This window comes from Salvelinus fontinalis, chromosome 1 (genome assembly GCF_029448725.1).
Source record: "Salvelinus fontinalis isolate EN_2023a chromosome 1, ASM2944872v1, whole genome shotgun sequence".
Classification (NCBI taxonomy): Eukaryota; Metazoa; Chordata; class Actinopteri; order Salmoniformes; family Salmonidae; genus Salvelinus; species Salvelinus fontinalis.
Window position 1 is genome coordinate 42,895,368 of NC_074665.1, and position 22,691 is coordinate 42,918,058.

Sequence of the window (22,691 nt, forward strand, 5' to 3'; positions counted from 1 at the left end):
TTAATCCAAGTAAAAATTCCCTGTCTTAGGTCAGGTAGGATCACCACTTTATGTTAAGAATGTGAAATGTCTGAATAATAGGGGAGAAAGATTTATTTCAGCTTTTATTTCTTTCATCACATTCCCAGTGGGTCAGAAGTTAACATATACTCAATTAGTATTTGGTAGCATTGCCTTTACATTTTTTTTTAACTTGGGTCAAACATTTCAGGTAACCTCCCACAAGCTTCACACAATAAATTGGATGAATTTTGGCACATTCCTCCTGACAGAGCTGGTGTAACTGAGTCAGGTTTGTACGCCTCCTGCTCGCACACGCCTTTTCAGTTCTGCCCACACATTTTCTATAGGATTGAGGTCAGGGATTTGTGATGGCCACGCCAATACCTTGACTTTGTTATCCTTAAGCCATTTTGCCACAACTTTGGAAGTGTGCTTTATTGTCCATTTGGAAGACCCATTTGCGACCAAGTTTCAACTTCCTGACTGATGTCTTGAGATGTTGCTTCAATATATCCACGTAATTTTCCTTCCTCATGCCATCTATTTTGTGAAGTGCACCAGTCTCTCCTGCAGCAAAGCACCCCCACAACATGATGCTGCCACCCACGTGCTCCATGGTTGGGATGGTGTTCTTCGGCTTGCAAGCCGCCCCCTTTTTCCTACAAACATAATGATGGTCATTATGGCCAGACAGTTCTATTTATGTTTCATCAGACCAGAGGACATTTCTAAAAAAGAACGATCCTTGTCCCCATGTGCAGTTGCAAACCGTAGTCTGGCTTTTTTATGGCGGGTTTTGGAGCAGTGGCTTCTTCCTTGATGAGCGGCCTTTTAGGTTATATGTCGATATAGGACTCGTTTTACTGTGGATAATAGAAACGTTTGTACCGGTTTCCTCCAGAAAATTCACAAGGTCCTTTCTGTTGTTCTGGGATTTTTTTGCCCTTTCCGCACCAAAGTACGTTCATCTCTAGGAGACAGAACGTGTCTCCTTCCTGAGCGGTACGATGGCTGCGAGGTCCCATGGTGTTTATACTTGCATACTATTGTTTGTACAGATGAATGTGGTACCTTCAGGCGTTTGGAAATTACTCCCAAGGAAGAACCAAACTTGTGAAGGTCTACAATCTTTGTTTCTGAGGTCTTGGCTGATTTCTTTTGATTTTCCCATTATGTCAAGCAAAGCAGCACTGAGTTTGAAGGTAGGCCTTGAAATACATCCACAGTTACGTAGCCTAGTGGATTATTTTGCTCTTCACTCGCGTAGGCTAGGCTACCCCCGACCAAAAGCCTGTGAGTTGTCTGATAATCAATCGGATTTAGTTCCACTGAATCTTTGTCTGTATTTGGTTAATTAATCTGGCTGGGCAAATAAATGGAGGTTAAGATTATTGATTTCTTAGCTCATCACTTATCAGAAACATTTAGCATGCTATAAAGTAGCATAAATCAAGTGTAGTCTATTATGTAGCTATTGACTAGCTCATAGGCAACACCAAAAGCCTGTGGAGGTTGTGAAATATGAACACGAGACTCACCTGCATCTGAAAATATACATTGCTATTTTCTATGCGTATTGTGATGAAGATATTGCCCAATTTAAAACCCTACGCCTGCTCCTTAGCCTACTAGGTGTAGGATCTGCCATAGGAAGGAGGTTGGTAATTTAGGTTGGTAATATAGGTCATATCATAGGGGTCAAATCTTTGAACTGTTTTGGCTACAAACAAGCTGTAGTAATGGTATAACCATGATGGCAACAAATATGTGCTCGCTTTCTTCTCTCCGAAACAACAGTTGAGTGAAGACTAATCATGACAACAATTATTACCAGGGCGATTTTCTTTCTAGGTGCACTGGTGCTCCCAAATGAAAATATGCAGGTCGCACAGCAAAATATTTAGGAGTGTATGCGAACGAAATGGTCAGACTTTAGAGCTGTGCATATACCTGTGTTGTTGACGCCATCATCTTCTCTGCTGCCCTTTTGGATGACCAGGCCTCCCTGGAAAAGCTGCAGGAAACATGGAGGCTCCTTGCCCTGTGTCACCAACACCTAACCACCAGTAAGAAAGACAGACCCCATTGTAACACAATGGATTCAATCAATCAAGGTCCTGTTGAACAGCTAATTCATACAATCAAGTGCGCTAGATTAGGGCTGGAGCGAGAGCCTGCAGGAGGGTAACTTTCCTGGGTAAGTGTTAGGCAAAAAAAGTGATACTTTTGGGTGCGGTGGACTCACCTGCGCCCCCCTGTGGTTCCCCAGCTCTACGGTCATCAGTGCGGAGGTGCCCTTGCCGCTGACGCTGGAGTGACGGCCCTGCCAGAAGAAACAGGCGCTGCGCTCCCGACCTGGACCCCCACTACTCAGCTCCCCCGGCTTCTGCCTCTTACCCACTGGAGGACAAATAATGCAACATACAAATTACAACATGAATGGAGTAATATAATATTTGTCGGGTTATGATGGGTAAGATATACTAAGCTATTTGTATGTATTATGCAAAGGCAGCAGCTCTCCTCACAGGGTCCGGCAAAATTAAGGTAGTTATACAATTTTAAATACATTACAATACATTCATTACAGAATTCCCAACACACTAAGTGTGTGCCCTCAGGCCCATACTCCACTACCACAACACAAAATCCATGTGTACGTGTGTGTATAGTGCGTATGTTATCATGTGTGTGTATGCATGTGTCTGTGCCTATGTTTGTGTTAAATCTGATTCTACTGCTTGCATCAGTTACCTGATGTGGAATAGAGTTCGATGTAGTCATGGCTCTATGTAGAACTGTGCGCCTCCCATTGTCTGTTATGGACTTGGGGAATGTGAAGAGACCTCTGGTGGCATGTCTTGTGGGGTATGCATGGGTGTCTGAGCTGTGTGCTAGTTGTTTAAACAGACAGCTTAGTGCTTTCAACATGTCAATACCTCTCACAAATACAAGTAGTGATGAAGTCAATCCCTTCTCTACTTTGAGACAGGAGAGATTAACATGCATATTATTAATATGTTTGCTCTCTGTGTACATCAAAGGGCAAGCCGTGCTGCCCTTTTCTGAGCCAATTGCAATTTTCTTAAGTCCCTCTTTGTGGCACCTGAACACAGGACTGAACATTAGTCCAGGTGTGAGAAAACTAGAGCCTGTAGGACCTGCCTTGTTGATAGTGCTGTTAAGAAGGTAGAGAAGAAGGTTAAAAAGGACAGTCTTCTCCCCATCTTAGCTACTGTTGTTTCAATATGTTTTGACAATGACACAGTTTACAATCCAGGGTTACTCCAAGCAGTTTAGTCACCTCAACTTGCTCAATTTCCACATTATTTATTACAAGATTTAGTTGAGGTTTAGTGAATGATTTGTCCCAAATATAATGCTTACATTTAGGACTAACTTATTCCTTTCCATCCATTCTGTAACAAACTGATGCTCTTTGTTAAGTGTTGCAGTCATTTCAGTTGCTGTAGTAGCTGACATGTATAGTCATCCGCATACATAGACACACTGGCTTTACTCAAAGCATGTCGTTAGTAAAGATTGAAAAAAGTAAGGGGCCTAGACAGCTGCCCTGGGGAATTCCTGATTTCTACCTGGATTATGTTGGAGGGGCTTCCATTAAAGAACACCCTCTGTGTTCTGTTAGAGAAGTAACTCTTTATCCACTATCCACTATTATCCTCAGTAATTTTCCATCCAAGTTGTCAAGACCCCGGTGGCTTGTTTTTTATTTATTTATTTAACTAGGCAAGTCAGTTAAGAACACATTCTTATTTTCAATGAGGGCCTAGGAACGGTGAGTTAACTGCTTTGTTCAGGGGCAGAACGACAGATTTTTACCTTGTCAGCTCAGGGATTCCATCTTGCAGTTAATTTACAGTTAACTAGCCCAGGTTTAAAAAATATATACTTGTGTATTGATTTTAAGAAAGGCATTGATGTTTATGGTTAGGTACACGTTGGAGCAACGACAGTCCTTTTTCGCGAATGCCACCGCATCGATTATATGCAACGCAGGACACGCTAGATAAACTAGTAATATCATCAACCATGTGTAGTTAACTAGTGATTATGATTGATTGATCGTTTTTTATAAGATAAGTTTAATGCTAGCTAGCAATTTACCTTGGCTTCTTACTGCATTCGCGTAACAGGCAGGCTCCTCGTGGAGTGCAATGTAATCAGGTGGTTAGAGAAGGTGGACTAGTTATAACATTTATAGAAAAGACAGAAATGCCAGTGGTGGAGGTGTTTGCTCTAACCACCTGCATATTTAGTTAATATTGCCTGCTAAAATGAATTTCTTTTAACTAGGATAATGCTGTCACTTCTCTTGCAACAGAGTCAGGGTATATGCAGCAGTTTGGGCCGCCTAGCTCACTGCAAACTGTGAAGACTATTTCTTCCTAACAACGACAGCCAACTTCGCCAAACGGGGGATGATTTAACAAAAGCACATATGCGAAAAAAGCACAATCGTTGCACGACTGTACCTAACCATAAAGATCAATGCATTTCCTAAAATCAATACACAGAAGTATATATTTTTGAAACCTGCATATTTAGCTAAAAGAAATACAGGTTAGCAGGCAATATTAACCAGGTGAAATTGTGTCACTTCTCTTGCGTTCATTGCACGCAGAGTCAGGGTATATGCAACATTTTGGGCCGCCTGGCTCATTGCGAACTAATTTGCCAGAAATGTACGTAATTATGACATAACATTGAAGGATGTGCAATGTAACAGCAATATTTAGACTTATGGATGCCACCCGAACGGTTCCGGATTTCACTGAAAGAATAAACCTTTTGTTTTCGAGATGATAGTTTCCAGATTTGACCATATTAATGACCTAAGGCTCGTATTTCTGTGTGTTATTACGTAATAATTAGGTATATGATTTGATAGAGCAGTCTGACGGAGCGATGGTAGGCACCAGCAGGCTCGTAAGAATTCATTCAAACAGCACTTTCGTGCGTTTTGCCAGCAGCTCGTCGCTGTGCTTCAAGCATTGCGCTGTTTATGACTTCAAGCCTATCAACTCCCGAGATTAGGCTGGTGTAACCGATGTGAAATGGCTAGCTAGTTAGCGGGGTGCGCGCTAATAGCGTTTCAAACGTCACTCGCTCTGAGACTTGGAGTAGTTGTTCCCCTTGCTCTGCATGGGTAACGCTGCTTTGAGGGTGGCTGTTGTCGATGTGTTCCTGGTTCGAGCCCAGGTAGGGGCGAGGAGAGGGACGGAAGCTATACTGTTACACTGGCAATACTAAAGTGCCTATAAGAACATCCAATAGTCAGAGGTATATGAAATACAAATCATATAGAGAGAAATAGTCCTATAACTCCTATAATAACTACAACCTAAAACTTCTTACCTGGGAATATTGAAGACTCATGTTAAAAGTAACCACCAGCTTTCATATGTTCTCATGTTCTGAGCAAGGAACTTAAACGTTAGCTTTCTTACATGGCACATATTGCACTTTTACTTTCTTCTCCAACACTTTTTGTTTTTGCATTATTTAAACCAAATTGAACATGTTTCATTATTTATTTGAGGCTAAATTGATTTTATTGATGTATTACATTAAGTTAAAATAAGTGTTCATTCAGTATTGTTGTAATTGTCATTATTACAAATAAAAAAATAAAAATCGATGTGATCAATACATGTTGATGATTACATTCCAATGCTATTTGTAACTACCCCGGGAAGGTTGACTGATAACCTGGACCAGGTTGCAGGCACTGGTTACAGCTTGATGAAAGCAAGTCAATATTCAAATCACCCAGAAAATAGACCTCTGTTGATATCACATACATTATCAAGCATTATCAAGCATGTTATCCAGATACTGACTGTTAGCCCTTTGGTGGTCTATAGCAGCTTCCCACAAGAATGGGCTTTAATTGAGGCAGATGAACCTGTAACCATATTACTTCAACAGTATTTAACATGAGATCCTCTATAATCTTAACAGGAATGTGGTTCTGAATATAAACAGCAAACACCTCCACCACTGGCATTTCTGTATTTTCTATAAATGTTATAACCTTGTATTGCTACCACTGTAACAAAGGTATTGTCTAAGTGAGTTTCTGAGATGGTCAGAATATGAATGTCATCTGTTACTAGCAAGTTATTCATTTAATTAACCTTGTTTCTAAAGCTGCATATGTTAACGTGGGCTATTTTGAGAACTTTTCTGGGATGTTTGTTTTCATTGGGAAGCTTTGCAGAAGTAGACATTCTCGTGTTATTTATGTCCGTGCAGGGTGAGCTGCACACAGACTTCCTACTAGGGCCCAACGCCTCAGTGCTAACAGCATAAATCTGGTTCATAGACATGCTTGCTGCATACAATAGCTGTAGGATCAGCAGAGGCATTCGGGGCGGTTTGAGAGACCACAATTAGGTTACTTACATTGTGTCTACCAATGTCCTTGGTATAATATACATTTGTTAAAGCATTATGTTGACTCAGGAACACAAATGGTAGGGATTAACTGGGCTTGGGTCATTGATAAGTCATTGTCTCAACGCAGCCTTATAATGCTGTGAAAGGGTCCAGGAAGCCAAATTATTTGGGTGGATCCCATCCTCTTTATAAAACGTGTTTTGTTTCCAAATGGTATCAAAATTGTCAACAAGTTACACCCATTAAGCTGCAATAATCACGTAGCCAGTTGTGAGGAGAAAGAAACCTAGTAAAGTGTTCAATGCCACAATTCAGAGAGGTCATAGGGCCAGATATGATGGATCTTTTATTAGTGTCAAGCAGAGAGTCAATCAACTCTTTGAAATCCAGTTTAAACTTTTCAGAGCAGCCCTTCATAATGTCATTAAAACAAAAATGGACTACGATAGAATCGATGTCCATGTCCTGCCGTACTACATTCGGGAGCAGATTAGTAATGTCATTTACTCATGCTCCGGTATAGGACATTGCATTTGCACCAGGAACAGTCACATTTCTTACCACGGAGCTGCCCAAAACCCCGGCCGGCGAGAAGGACGAGGAAAGCCCCCACTCCCACAATTCACAGGATGGCTCAGGCATCTGACAAATGGAGAAGCCCAGCTCGATCCAGAGCAGGGACGGACACTCGCCGACGTCGAAATCGTAGGGGAAGGATAGGAGTAGGCACAGCGGCCGCAGACACAGGTACCCCCAGTGACTAAGGTGCAGGAAAATCAGACTCCAGGGCCTCTCGCTGGGAGTGTAGGCTGCTTTGCGGCTTCCACGGCTCGTGACATGCGACCATCGTTGATTGCCATGCTCCCTTTTGCTTCAACTCAGCTATCAGATGGGGAAGGAGAGGTAGGAGATGGCTCCCCTGGCGAACGAACTCCGAGCAACACCGGCCAGTCGGATAACGACAAACGACAAGACGGAAATGCATCCAACATGCGCAAACGGTAAACATTCCACTCTGCGTTTTCCCCCAGGTTCTTACGTAGGCTGGCTATCTGCATGATCAAGGAAGCCACCTCGAGCATATAATCCTCGGCAAGCAAACAATTGCCGCACTGGATCTCTTCCAGTTTGTCCCGAAACAAAGCGTAGGAGATACAGCTCCTACAGCGCTGCTTCATTTACCTCTCCAGACAGAGGGCTCCATTGGAAGACTCATCTGGGACTAACTTCATAAGCTGAATGGCTGACGTTAGCTATAGTCAGCTCATGAGATATTATTCTTCAAGAACCGACGGGTATACACATATGGCAAAAACATCTTTAACTATCACCGATTGTGTACTTAATCCTGGTAAAGCATTGATCAAAACTTTTGACGAGATCCAATTAGTTGTTTTTGAAATATTCAAGATACAATACCAGTGAGCTGGAGTTTCTCAATCGTCTTTTCCTCCATGCCTCTGGAACTACGAACAACTACAGCGTGCAAAAACATCCCTCTCCTCAACAACCCGCTGTACTACATCTACTCCCATAGAGATACAATATAATGTTACACCTAATACCGTGACTCACCCACAGTGAGTCTACCTTAAGTAGATTTTGATGATGTTCGTCTGACATTACTCACCCACAGTGGTGACCGAGTACTTCCAGCGGATCACGTAGGTGTCTCCTTCATGCAGCTGGCCCAAGCTCGCCGCCACCAGCTCCTCCTCCTCAAACTCCCGGATATGCCAGGTGTCCACTGCCACTGTGGCGAGCTCCGCCTGGCGTCCGTCCTCCGTTCGGACCAGCCCGTAGCCACGCTGCACGTCTACGCCCTCCAGGAGGCTACGTACGGGGCCTCCCACACTGTCCAGCAGGGCCTTGGCGTCGCACTGTTTTAAGACGTCGGGCTTGGCCGCCTCAAGCGGCGAGCGGAGGGTAGAGTGGACAGGGCTCTGGAGGGGGAGAGAGTGAGGAGGAAATGGGTGTTAGTATTTCCCCCCCCTTCTTTCCACAAAAGCAATGGGAGCATATACTGTATGACTAAGTATGTGATTATGCCTCATAACATGATGACCCAATGTGGGGCCTGAAAAGGGTACATTCTATGAATCTATTATTTTTAATACTGTATTGAGGTAAACATTTTTAATTGCATCCCCATACCAGAACGCTTTTCATTTGCTACACAGACATTCTTCTCCCTGTCTCCTCATCTGCACTGATCTGAAAAAAACTGATCAGGTGAAAGACAGCCTAACGATGAGCTTGCACCATATTGCTTTCACCTGTCTTTCCCAATCCATTGCTTGCTCTCTGGGGTTTTAGGCTCGGTTTCTGTGTAAGCACTATGGTGACAACTGCTAATGTAAAGAGGGCTTAATAATAATTATGTTTTGATTGAGGACAGATGTTTAAGCAACTGAGATAAAGCCCATGGCCTCCCCCCTAAACCCATTTCCATACCTTGGCCTCATCCATGGCAGACTCATCTTTCCTCTCGGCCCAGTCCAGGAACTTCTCTCTGAACAAAGCCGTCTCGTTGTGCTCCGACAGTCGGCCGAACAGAGCCCAGCTGGGACGTCCCTCACCCTGCCTACACACAAAACACATACAGATACACACAAACATTGAGAAAACGACACCAACAAAAACACTTTCTCACAGACAGATACAAGCGGTGCATCTAAAGCAGTGATGGGGGAAGAAAATGGATACAAATACATATCGCAATATTATTTGATGATCTTACAACGATACTTTGACTCCGAGTATGTCTCTCTGTAGCAGACAAGAGCAATATGTTTGGAAGATCAAATCGCAATATCGAATCGCAATACATATAAAATCGTGAATAGCAATACATATCATATTGGCACCTAAGTATCGTGATAATATCGTATCGTTAGGTCCCTTGCCCCATCTTCACTCCATCGACACTGACTTCAACATTTGCAAATACTTATCACTGCTAAACAGATGCTAGACACATGCTGCCATACTCTAGTGTAGACAGTCCTTTGCCTCTGCATATTCGTGTTAGTGGTACTCTGTTCAAATGAGAGCACTGGTCCTTCAAACACTAGCCCTTCAAGCAACTCCAAACGTTTTTGTGGCATGACCCGGCAAAGACCTTTTGAATTTTCCTGTGGTCATCAAAAACTGAGCGATGTGATTGGACAGTGTGTATAAATGGGCAGGCTAAGAGCTTGCAACTCACTCAGGGACATCAGTATTGGTTGAACAGGAGTCCAGGGGGTTGACCCTGCAGCTGCTGTAGTCGTAAGAACCGCTCCACAGCTGCTTCCCTAATTGGACAGCCACCTTTCTGTCACCCAGGGGGACGTCCTTCCCCGTCCACACGTACACCTCACTGCCAAAGTCAAACACTAACACCTAGAGAGAGAGGGAATCAGGAAAGTCAGACACACACACACACATATATACTAAGACACACAAACTTACACACACAGCTATATACCTCTTTAGAGTTGAGCAGGGTGACACTGGGGATGGAGGCCCAGGCCTCTTTGTGGGGCACCAGTTTGCCCTCCTGCAGCCCGTAGACCCCATTAGAGTCTAACACACCACTTTCATACAGCTCATCCTCCTCTGGCTCCCCTGCACCTGCACACAGATGGACATGGAAATGGACATACGTGTGTGTGTTTTGGGTGTTGGAAGGTGGTGTGTGTGTGATGGGGGTGTATTAGATATGGTCATCAAATAATATACGGTCATCTAATGTGTGTTTGTGTGTGGTCTGTGTTCAAGAGTGCACCTGGGATATGTTTACGACCTGGTCCACCGTGTGTGTGTGTGTGTACAAGAATGTGTTTATGCGAGTAGGCGCATTTATTTATTGTGTAAGTGTACACTGTGTGTGTGTGTGTGTGTGTGTGTGTGTGTATGTGTATGTGCGTGAGAGAGACTGCAAGAGACATGCAAACATGCATGCATGTACCTCTGTAGTCGGTCTTGCCTCCCAGTAGGTCCCAGAACTCCTTAGCCCATTTGTTGTCAGTGTTGATGCCCTCCTCTAGCACAGTCACCTGGGAGGCCTTACAACCAAGGTCCCTCTTAGCCTGCACGAACGATGCCATCTCTGAAGCCTAGGGATACAGGACAGGCCAAAGAGCTTAGACCATGGCCATGTTCATTCGGGCAAGCAACGTAAAACTTTTTCCCCCAATTCATTATTTGTATTTCGACTAACTTCCTGACGTGAATGAAACGGACTACTTTCGGATCAACAGAAGTGTCTGGGGGATTAGGACCTACTGTAGATACCGTTTCGGGATGGGGATCAACTACAGTACATTGATCAAATAGAAAAGCATTATAACAGAGGCGTGAGACGCTACGCTCCCCAGATAGACGTGGACATCAGCTCGGAGCCAGAGCGTCAGCAGTCTCAGAGGAAGAGGACCAAGCACTGAACTGAACTGCCCAACTGCTTTTACTCTTTAAAAATATAATGAATATATTTTTTACACATTGCCATTTTCAAAATAAATATTTTTAAACTATACTATTTTGGGCTGGTCTTCCTAAATATCATATTTAGACAATAAAATGAAGATATATTTAAAATATATATTTTTAAACAAATAGTTCATAAACTATAACAGTCTTCCTTATCATCTGTTCATTTGAGAACATGTTGAGAAGTCGGACAGTGTTAGTGAATGATAGTCATGTAGAATAGAGGGTTGAGAGTGATGGATGGAAAGGTGGAAGGAATGTAATGGGAGAGTGCTCAGCCCATGTCCCTGTGAGTAGATCTGAAAGGATCAGATAACAGTAGCCTGTTCCAGGAGAATGTTGTGGTGAGTACATCCTGTTTGAAGTACATTATACCAACATAGCAGTCATGTAGCATGTGTCAAAGCTGAGTGCTGAAAAACCTTGGAAGTACATGAGTGAAGTTATGGCTATGAAGCTCATTTGAATTTCCTAGCTTTTTCGGGCTATGGATCAGTCCAAAATGTTCACCTAAAACATTGGTTTTGTGTTTAATTATAGACAGAGGCTGCGGTTACAAAAGTAACCACCCCATTCCGGCCCTGTCAAGGACCCCCCGAGCAAAAAACAACACTGAATCTTCCCCAGAGCAACAGCTGTATCACGTTCTGCACGTGTGTTTCTTTACCTCTACTTGACCTCTACTTTTGTCGTCATCCTCCCTTCACATTTCTCACTGTCAATTGTGAATGAAAAGTCATGTTTTACGATGAACCATCCATGCCAATCATCTGATCAGTTTAATGGGAATATGCATTTAGATCTTCTTGAGGTGTGTACAGTGTTGTTTCGAAGTAGTGTTGTTTTGAATGATGTATAATGACTGAATTTTTGAGCAGATGGAGTTCAACTGAAGCATAGCTGTGTTTTGTTTCAATCAAAACACATTTTGCCTAGTGGCGCACGCTGTTGAGTTTTGGCCGCATGAGAAATACGCACAATCTTCCTTAAATCTCATGAGGTGATGTTTTTCGTCTTACAGTATTGTTATAATACGCTGTTATATTCTGTTTTGTAGATTGTAGACAACTATCATTATGCGACCTTACACATAAGTGATTGATTCAACTTTGATTCATGTGCAGAAGCTTCAGATATTTTGCTTTCAGGAATAGGACAATAGGACTGTTTTGTCTAGTTTGACAAAACAGATGCCTCACAAGTCCTCAACTGGCAGCTTCATTAAATAGTACCTGCAAAACACCAGTCTCAATGTCAACAGTGAAGCGGTGACTCCGGGATGCTGTCTTTCTAGGCAGAGTTCCTCAGTTCAGTGTCTGTGTTCTTTTGCCCATCTTAATCTTTTTAAAATATATTTTTAATTTATTTATTTAATTTTTACCCCCTTTTCTCCCCAATTTTTGTGGTATCCAATTGCTAGTAATTACTATCTTGTCTAATCGCTACAACTCCCGTATGGGCTCGGGAGAGACGAAGGTCGAAAGCCATGTGTCCTCCGAAACACAACCCAACCAAGCCGCACTGCTTCTTAACACAGCGCGCCTCCAACCCGGAAGCCAGCCGCACCAATGTGTCGAAGTAAACACCGTGCACCCGGCTCCCTTGATTAGCGCGCACTGCGCCCGGCCCGCCACAGGAGTCACTGGTGCGCGATGAGACAAGGATATCCCTACCGGCCAAACCCTCCCTAACCCGGACGACGCTAGGCCAATTGTGCGTCGACCCACGGACCTCCCAGTCGCGGCCGGCTGCGACAGAGCCTGGGCGCGAACCCAGAGTCTCTGGTGGTGCAGCTAGCACTGCGATGCAGTGCCCTAGACCACTGCGCCACCCGGGAGTCCTAATCTTTTCTTTTTATTGGCCAGTCTGAGATCTGGAATTTATTTTGCAACTCCGCGAAGGCCAGCATCCTGGAGTCGCCTAGTCACTGTTGATGTTGAGACTGGTGTTTTGAGGATACTATTTAATGAAGCTGCCAGTTGAGGACCTGTGAGGTGTCTGTTTCTCAAACTAGACACTCTAATGTACTTGTCCTCTTGCTTAGTTGTGCACCGGGGCCTCCCACTCCTCTTTCTATTCTGGTTAGAGACAGTTTGCGCTGTTCTGTGAAGGGAGTAGTACACAGCGTTGTACAAGATCTTCAGTTTCATGGCAATTTCTCGCATGGAATAGCCTTCATTTCTCAGAACAAGAATTGAATGATGAGTTTCAGAAGAAAGTATTTTGTTTCTGACCATTTTGAGCCTGTAATCAAACCCACAAATGCTGATGCTCCAGATACTCAACTAGTCTAAAGAAGGCTTTTTGGAAGGTTTTATTGCTTCTTAATCAGCACAACAGTTTTCAGCTGTGCTAACATAATTGCAAAAGGGTTTTCTAATGATCAATTAAACTTTTAAAATGATCAACTTGGATTAGCTAACACAACGTGCCATTGGAACACAGAAGTGATGGTTGCTGATAATGGGCCTCTTATGCCTATGTATATATTCCATAAAAAATCTGCCGTTTCCAGCTACAATAGTCATTTACAACATTAACAATGTCTACACTGTATTTCTGATCAATTTGATGTAATTTTAATGGACAAAAATGTGCTTTTCTTTCAAAAACAAGGACATTTCTAAGTGACCCCAAACTTTTGAGTGGTAGTGCATGTTGGGCGATTAGGCCTGGCTCGCAGTCGGCGTTCCAATTCATCCCAAAGTTGTTAGATGGGGTTGAGGTTAGAGCTCTGTGCAAGCCAGGCAAGTTCTTCCACATCGATCTCGACAAACAATTTCTGTATGGATCTTGCTTTGTGCACGTGGACATTGTCATGCTGAAAGAAGAAAGGGCCTTCCCCAAACTGTTGCCACAAAGTTGGAAGCACAGAATCGTTGAGAATGTCAATGTATGCTGAAGCGTTAAGAATACCCTTCACTGGAACTAAGGGGCCTAGCTCGAACCATGAAAAACTGCTCCAGACCATTATTCCTCCTCCACCAAACTTTACAGTTGGTCCTATGCATTCGGGCAGGTAGCGTTCTCTTGGCATCCGCCAAACCCAGATTTCGACCGTAGGACTACCATACGATGAAGCGTGATTCATCACTCCAGAGAACGCGTTTCCACTGTTCCAGAGTCCAATGGGCTTTACACCACTCCAGCCGACGCTTGGCATTGCGCGTGGTGATCTTAGGCTTGTGTGTGACTGCTCGGCCATGGAAACCCATTTCATAAATCTCCCGACAAACAGTTCTTGTGCTGAGGCAGTTTAGAACTCTGTTGTGAGTGTTGCAACCGAGGACAGACGATTTTTAAGCGCTACACGCTTCAGCTCTCGGCGGTCCCGTTGTGTGAGCTTGTGTGGCCTACCACTTTCATGGCTGAGCCATTGTTGCTCCTAGACGTTTCCAACAGCACTTACAGTTGACTAGGGCAGATCTTAGAGGGCAGAAATTTGACAAACTAACTTGTTGGAAAGGTGAAATCCTATGACGGTGCCACGTTGAAAGTCACTGAGCTCTTCATTAAGGCCATTCTACTGCTAATGTTTGTCTATGGAGATTGCATGGCTGTGTGCTCGGTTTTATACACCTGTCAGCAACGGGTGTGGCTGATTAGCCGAATCCACTAGTTTGAAGGGATGTCCACATACTTTTGTATATATAGTGCATGTCTAGTACCTTGGCTTTCTCGATGACGTTGGCGAACTCTCCGCTCCACATGAAGCAGTGTTTGGGGGTGATAAGCAGGAAGCAGTCGCCGCTGTTCAGGGAATGGGCAGACGGCTCCACCAGACGCACCTGCACGTGCCTCCGACCTGCAGACCACACCCAGACAGACCTCCTTTAGAAACCAGACACTCACTTACGGTTTATGGATGTTTAGTTAAGGAAAGAATTTCCGAAAAATATATGATACTGTACACTCCTTGGAGATGAAGTGGAAGGGTGAAGCAAAGTTTGAAATCTGTGCCACTGTTGTATTATTCAAGAGTACTGGTAATATATATATATTTTTTTAAATATGTCAATTTTATTTACAATGAAGAATCATTGTAAATAAAACGTAGTGCACTATATTGAGAATATGGTGCAATTTCTGAACAGAAAAAGGGCGTTCCTGACCTATTGACCTTTGCCCTCTGACTGACCTTTGATGCGGATGAGCATGAGCTTGTTGAAGGGCAGCGTGCTGTTGTTGGTCACCACCTCAGTGGACTTGGTGCTGCGCAGGTTGACCTTGCGGAAGTTCTCCTTGCTAGCCAGGCCAGCCAGAGCTGCGTCCGCCAGGTTGGAATGCTTGGCCACTGTGGATGACAAGAGACAAAATGGAGGTTAGTAGGCCATTATTGTACTTGGCCAATGTGGACGTGAGCTGAAACGGGGGTGGGTAGCAATCAAAAATAGAGGTTAGCAGCGACTCATCGACATCCCCCACCCGCAGCCTCTAATCCTCTGACTCCATGGGGGATCGTGCATTCAGCTATGTCACCCTCACTCTCTGGAACTCTCTCCCCCCCCTTATACCCGCGAATCTGACTCCATTCAATCCTTCAAGTCTAGGCTCAAAACCCACCTTTTAGTAATAGTATTTACTAGTATGGGGTCCAAACAGGAAACAAAACAAATAAAATACATAATGTAATATTGATACTACTCTATTATCTCCTCCCTCCTCACACTTCAGAAACAGGAGACGGCTCCTGCCCTATGAGCCCCTACATAATACAGTGCAAATTACAATACAAAATATATAAAAATGTCTGTCTCTTCACAGTCCCGGTTGCCCGTAAGGTGTTTTTTAAATGTGGTTTTATTGCTAGCTTGAGTTACTTGGGGTTTCAGAAAGTGCATTTCCCAGCCTCTGTTCTGGACCTGGGGAGTGACGAGACCACTGATTGCATATCTTGTGTTGCACCGATGAGTGTCCGAACTGTGTGTCAAATGCTTGAACAGACAGTTTGGTACCTTAAACAGCAAGCATTCAGCCTATAACATTTTATTCTTGGTCTTGCTCTCTTGTCTTTTTATCATGTAGGCAATGTCATGTAAACTGTTGGTCCCATGTTTCCTGAGCTGATATAAAATATCTCAGAAATGTGCCCTCCCAGGCCCACCCATGGCTGTGCCCCTGCCCAGTCATGTGAAATCAATAGATTAGGTCCTCATTTATTAATTTAAATTGTCTGTTTTCCCTTCTATGAACTTTAACTCAGTAAAAAAAAAATGAAATTGTTGCACTTTGCGTTTATATTTTTAGTTTAAGTATATTTTATTCAGCTAAGTTCAATTCTATTCTTCTTACTATAAAATCTGATAAAACAAAATAATGGCAGGGGACTTATAATCAATCATGTCAGCTAAATGAACAAGCCTACAGCCTATGTCATGGGAGCGTAGCCAGATAACATAGGCCAATAGTAGGCAAACTCATTCCCGTTCTTCAGATCATGTTTCTTTAGACCGGAGGTAAGGTAAATGCATAAGGTAAATGTAGACTGTGATCAAGAACAGTGTAGTGACAGAATATAATAAAATAGAATAGCACTTCCTTAGCCACCTGGAGATTGCCTTTGGATTCACCTTTTAGAAAATGATATATTTACAACTTGTTAAACGGATAGTTATTTTTGAAAACAGAGTTGCATGGGCCTCCTGAGTGGTGCAGCGGTCTAAGGCACTACATCACAGTGCTTGAGGCGTCACTGGTTCGATCCCAGGCTGTGGCGCATCTGGCCGTGACCGGGAGACCCATGAGGCGGCACGCAATTGGCCCAGCATCGTCCGGGTTAGGGGAGGGTTTGGCCGGCCAAGATGTCCTTATCCCATCGCGCTCTAGCGACTCCTGTGGCGGGCCGGACACATGCATACTAACGTCGGTCTCCAGTTGTACGGCGTTTCGGGTTAAGCGAGCAGTGTGCAAAGCAGGGTCGTTTTTCAGAGGACGCATGGCTCTCGATCTTCGTCTCTCCTGAGCTCGTACGGGAGTTGCAGCGATGGGACAAGCCTAACTACCAATTGGATATCACAAATTTGGGGAGAAAAAGGGGTTAAAAATAAAATAAACAACATTGCATTACAGAACGCATATCATAGGGATGGCTTACTCCTCTCCACTTGGATCCTCTTGGTTTCCACGGTAGCTATATTGAGTCTCTGTTCCGTGTAGACCTGGCGGATGTCGTTGCGGGCCGCCAGGGCACGGAGGGGGTTGCGTGAGCCCTGGTTATTCCGAGTAGGACGCACAGCACGCTTGTGTTCCGTCACTGCCGACGTCAACCTAGAATCATACGTAGAAGAGGGAGGTTAGAAGGAGAGATATACACCTTGAGATCATTTACAAATGCAAAAGGTTAATTAAAAACAAAAAAACGATGTTAAGTGAGAATAGGCATTGGTCTGAAGCCAAAAAATAAAGGAAATTCACATGAGCACCACAATGCCTATTCCACCCATGTTCTACCAAGGTTTTCCAGGAAACAGCTCTGACCTGCTATAGTAGCTATGTTGGTATTGTACTTCAAACTGTGTGTAGGCAGGTTGCTTAGGATTCAAACGTTCTCAAACCACCTAATTCATATTTTTTGAGGTGCTTCCACAATAATGTGATTGTACGACATACAAGGTAAAGTATTGGAATCTTCACCCACCACAGTAAGACACTTTCCCATTACGCTACCTTTTCATGCTTTATAAATTAAATGAAGGCAAACTTTGCTTTTATTCTTACAAGACCATCAGGCTTGATTGAGACGATTTGTCTTGTAGTAATGTGGTGCATGCCTGTATTTCCTTAAGCTTTAATTTTAGCAAAACATGCAATTTAAAAAAAATAACATAATAACATTATTTTTTTGGTCAGTAGGTGCCCAACATAACAGGTGGTGGTGTGTTGGACACAGTAACTCAGATAGCATGTCTGCATTCATGATTTTTGTAACTGTTAGCTTATCTGTGTAATATTATGCTCAGAAGCACTTGTTTCAAACATGATCCTGTTTTATCAATTGCTGTGCCGATTAACGGAGAGTTCATTACCTCTGTCAAAATAATATGTAGTTGTTTGTACTTGTATTTCTTTTTGCAATAAAGATGGCGACGCAAGAATAATATACATTTGTGAATTTCATTTATTTTTTGGCATCAGACCAATGCCTATTCTCACATAAAACATTGTTTTTTGTTTATAATTTCCATGTTTTTTTACACCGGAAGGTGATTATGCTAAATTATTATACAACATTATAAATAAGCAATAAGGCCCGAGGTGGTGTGGTATATGGACAATATACCACAGCTAATGGATGTTCTACATTCCAACCTTGTCTAGCATTATCTACTCTAAATAATGGCATTATTCCATTGTTTGACTCACTTTTATATGGGGTACTTTTATTATGAAGGCGAACTGTAGATTCCACTATTGTGGCTAATCCTTACTGTGGCTAGCATCACACAGGTGTGCACGGCAGAGTTGAAAAAAATCCAACACATGGTAGAGTCGTTAGTATGGCCCTGTTGATCAGCACACATAGATTAAAATGCCAAAAAGAAAGGAGTATGGTGTCAACAGATCAATATATAAGCGAAAATATTGCTGGGAACCAGTACCAGAACCATACAGGTCCCCTAAACAGAGGACTTCACGTCTAAGAGGTTTAATGAAAGAATGGTCACAATATCTCCTCCAGGAGGCGATACTGCAATGTTCTAATCCACAGGCAGGAACTCTAACCATTACGTTCCAAATCCTGTTCTTAAAACGTTGACTTTGACAGACTATTTAAATGTCTGGAAGCATTCATTCCAAAATGATTTTGTTCATACACTCAGTAGTGATTGCACATTTATTTATCTTGCTTGGTGAAAATATAGTCTAAAACAGTTGATTTGTTAAAAACACTCAAAAACAGACTCAATTGATCAAGTAGAAAGCGTTTCCTTTTCTTTTGACCGCACGCTGCTGGCTGGCTGTGCTGCAGCCTGATCTCATAGCATTTCGTATGATTATGTACAGTACCAGTAAAAAGTTTGGTAACACCTACTCATTCAAGGGTTTTTCTTTATTTTACTATTTTCTACATTGTAGAATAATAGTGAAGACATCCAAACTATGAAATAATACATATGGAATCATGTAGTAACCAAAAAAGTGTTAACAAATCCAAATATATTTGATATTTTAGAATCTTCAAAGTAGCCACCCTTAGCCTTTACAGCTTTGCACACTCTGATTTTGATGTTATTTTACACTTGTGCAGCCCCTGCACTACTTTGGCGACTTCAGATTTTACGTGAACACACTGAAAAGTAACTTGACACTGTGTTGATCAGTGAGCACAAATGTGACCGACCGGCTCAAAATCGGTCTTATGTAGCACTCAGAGCTACAAAATGGCATATCATACACTACAGTTCAGGAACAAAGGGAAAGCAATTTTGCTTTGAAAGTTGATAAACTTGTAAACTCAATTTGAGAAAATGGCCTTTGAATATTTTGCTACTACTATTGGAGAGCCCTTCTTTGTCTACACCCATTCAGCATCGTTCACATCCTCTTAAGCTTTAGCCTCACCCATCTCTTTAAGGGTAGATCCAAATGTACTAACTTGCTAGCTACTTCCAGTCATCTACTGTAAGTGAGAGAGAACAGCTCACTGAACATTACTCGCCCTAGCAGAGCTGGTTAGGCTGTTATGTTATCCAGTGTGCTGTCAGATTGTCCATTCCAAATTCAGAGCATCCACTGGACACTCTGACCGATGAGTTTACTGACACCGGCCATATTCAACGGGTGTTAAGTGTTTGTAAATGAATCCGTTATTCTGCGCTCTCTGGCACACTCAGAGTGCTCTGAAATCGGAGTAGATGGACAGATTGAATTTAGGAACGCACCCGAAATGGTTACTTGCATGGTGGAGTCTTTTGATAAGACATGTAGCAACTCATGACGTTACTACCCTGCATGCATCTGCAGGTAGCTAACCAACCAGGTACAATGTTAGCTAGCTAACATTAGGCTATAGCTAGCCAAGCAAATGGCTCTTTCTGATAAAATTAGAAACATGTCATATCCGAAAATGTAGCTAGCTAGACTATCTTAATCGCATACATCATTCATGGTTGGAGGCGTCTCCTGTCGGATGCCATGGTTGTCCTGGTGTTTTCTCCATCTCCTTAGCTATCATACTTGAATTCCACTGATTTCAAAATATGTTAGCATTGTTTATAAATGCTACAAAAAAGGTAGCACATTGTTGTTTCTTATGTGCATGTGAGAGCGATAAATTATGCATTTTATAAAAATTGTTGCACCTACAAATTTAGCAAATCCGGCATAAAAAAAAAAAAAAAAGTCCAATAGTCACTTTATGGACGCTATAGTCTCGTTTTAATCCGACGTCTAGAATTTGAGCTAGGTAGGCGCAATAAATTGTTTTAAAAATCAATTGCTAACAACCCAGTATGTGGTTCTCGGTAACGGCTGGACGGCTCATGACGAGTTGCGGGGAGCGTGTTGTGTCCTCCAATCAAGTTGATTTACGAATTTTCATCAAGATTGGTGTCATATTGGCTTAGATATGATGGTGGGGATTTTTTTATTCAACATTGAGCTTCAATCAATGCCTATCGCCCCCACAATGATCAAGTTAACTGGTACAGTACATCTCATAAAGTACATTGGTATGGAAGATTCTGTATAGTCATGCTCGTTCTGTAGGAATAAATAAAGAAGAGCAATTTGCCTAAATGAATATGGGGAAAAAGACAAAACTAAAAACGACTATCTATACTTTGTTAAAACAGTGTTTCCAAATCTCACCTCAAGTACCAACTACTCTAGTAGACAAGCAAACTCAACTAATCAAATTGACTAGTGGAATTCCCTGACTTATTCTCCCCATGAGAACTAAACTCAGCAAAAAAAGAAACGTCCTCTCAATGTCAACTGCGTTTATTTTAAGCAAACTTAACATATGTTCATACAAATATTTACACAACAAGACCCAACAACTGAGACATAAACTGAACAAGTTCAACAGACAGGTAACTAACAGAACTGGAATAATGTGTCCCTGAACAAAGGGGGGGGTCAAAATCAAAAGTCAATACAGCTGGTGGCCACACCAGATACTAAGTACTGCAGTGCATCTCCTCATGGACTGCACCAGATTTGCCAGTTCTTGCTGTGAGATGTTGCCCCACTCTTCTACCAAGGCACCTGCAAGTTCCCAGACATTTCTGGGGGGGAATGGCCCTAGCCCTCACCCTCCGATCCAACAGGTCCCAGACGTGCTCAATGGGATTGAGATCCGGACTCTTCGCTGGCTATGGCAGAACACTGACATTCCGGTCTTGCAGGAAATCACGCACAGAACAAGCAGTATGGCTGGTGGCATTGTCATGCTGGAGGATGAGCCTGCAGGAAGGGTATCACATGAGGGAGGAGGATGTCTTCCCTGTAACGCACAGCGTTGAGATTTCCTGCAATGACAAGCTCAGTCCGATGATGCTGTGACACACTGCCCCAGACCATGACGGACCCTCCACCTCCAAATCGATCCCAGTCCAGAATACAGACCTCAGTGTAACGCTCCTTCCTTCGACAATAAACGCGAATCCGACCATCACCCCTGGTGAGACAAAACCGCAACTCGCCATTGAAGAGAACTTTTTGCCAGTCCTGTCTGGTCCAGCGACGGTGGGTCTGTGCCCATAGGCGACGTTGTTGCCGGTGATGTCTGGTGAGGACCTGCCTTACAACAGGCCTACAAGCCCTCAGTCCAGCCTCTCTCAGCCTATTGCGGACAGTCTGAGCACTGATGGAGGGATTGTCCATTCCTGGTGTAAGTCAGGCAGTTGTTGTTGCCATCCTGTACCTGTCCCGCAGGTGTGATGTTCGGATGTACCGATCCTGTGCAGGTGTTGTTACACGTAGTCTGCTACTGCGAGGACAATCAGCTGTCCGTCCTGTCTCCCTGTAGCACTGTCTTAGGCTTCTCACAGTACGGACATTGCAATTTATTGCCCTGACCACATCTGCAGTCCCCATGCCTCCTTGCAGCATGCCTAAGGCACATTCACGATGATGAGCAGGGACCCAGGGCACCTTTCATTGTTTTTTTTCAGAGTCAGTAGAAAGGCCTCTTTAGTGTCCTAGGTTTTCATAACTTTGACCTTAATTGCCTACCGTCTGTAAGCTGTTAGTGTCTTAATGACCGTTTCACAGGTGCGAGTGTTCATTAATTGTTTATGGTTCATTGAACAAGCATGGGAAACACTGTTTAAACCCTTGACAATGAAGACCTGTTAAGTTATTTGGATTTTTATTAATTATCTTTGAAAGACAGGGTCCTGAAAAAGGGACGTTTCCTTTTTTGCTGAGTTTATATTCAACAGGACTGATTCCAATACAGTTTGTAGATTGCTACATTGACACAGACTGAACCGTACTTTGGCGTGTCGGCTTGAAGGTCGCTGAATTCCTCCTCTGTCAGCGCAGTAACGACAGTGCCTCGAGCGGTGGGCGACACAGACTTGTAAAAGCGGCCAAACGTCTCCTCATCATCCAGGGTCATGACCTCCTTCTCTGTCTCGGCAGTCACCTCGATGGTGGATGTCCGGCTGTGCCCTAGCCCTGCCAAGAAACAGAAAGCAGGAAATGAGAACTTTCAGGATTCAACCAGTTTGACTGAACTCTTACTACTGTAGATCAAAAGGCCACCGCTGTCTAGTTTTCTACAAAACCCCATGTGTATGACTCATTATGGATTCATTACCAGTTTACCCATTATCGCACTATAG

At 43.2% G+C, this 22,691-nt stretch overlaps 1 protein-coding gene across 4 annotated transcripts in view; it reads right to left on the reverse strand.

The window, feature by feature from the left end:
* The window catches only part of svild (supervillin d), a 116,478-nt gene that overhangs the window by 8,308 nt on the left and 85,479 nt on the right, over positions 1-22,691 (reverse strand). For all 4 annotated transcript variants that reach the window (XM_055922005.1, XM_055921987.1, XM_055922012.1 and 1 more), the window contains 11 exons: positions 22,341-22,524; positions 16,994-17,166; positions 15,038-15,193; positions 14,568-14,704; positions 10,379-10,526; positions 9,896-10,041; positions 9,635-9,810; positions 8,881-9,010; positions 8,057-8,369; positions 2,249-2,403; positions 1,954-2,059 (listed from right to left, as the gene is read on the reverse strand). In XM_055922005.1, the coding sequence (XP_055777980.1) occupies positions 1,954-2,059; positions 2,249-2,403; positions 8,057-8,369; positions 8,881-9,010; positions 9,635-9,810; positions 9,896-10,041; positions 10,379-10,526; positions 14,568-14,704; positions 15,038-15,193; positions 16,994-17,166; positions 22,341-22,524 (1,824 nt within the window). The remainder of the gene's footprint in view (positions 1-1,953; positions 2,060-2,248; positions 2,404-8,056; positions 8,370-8,880; positions 9,011-9,634; positions 9,811-9,895; positions 10,042-10,378; positions 10,527-14,567; positions 14,705-15,037; positions 15,194-16,993; positions 17,167-22,340; positions 22,525-22,691) is intronic.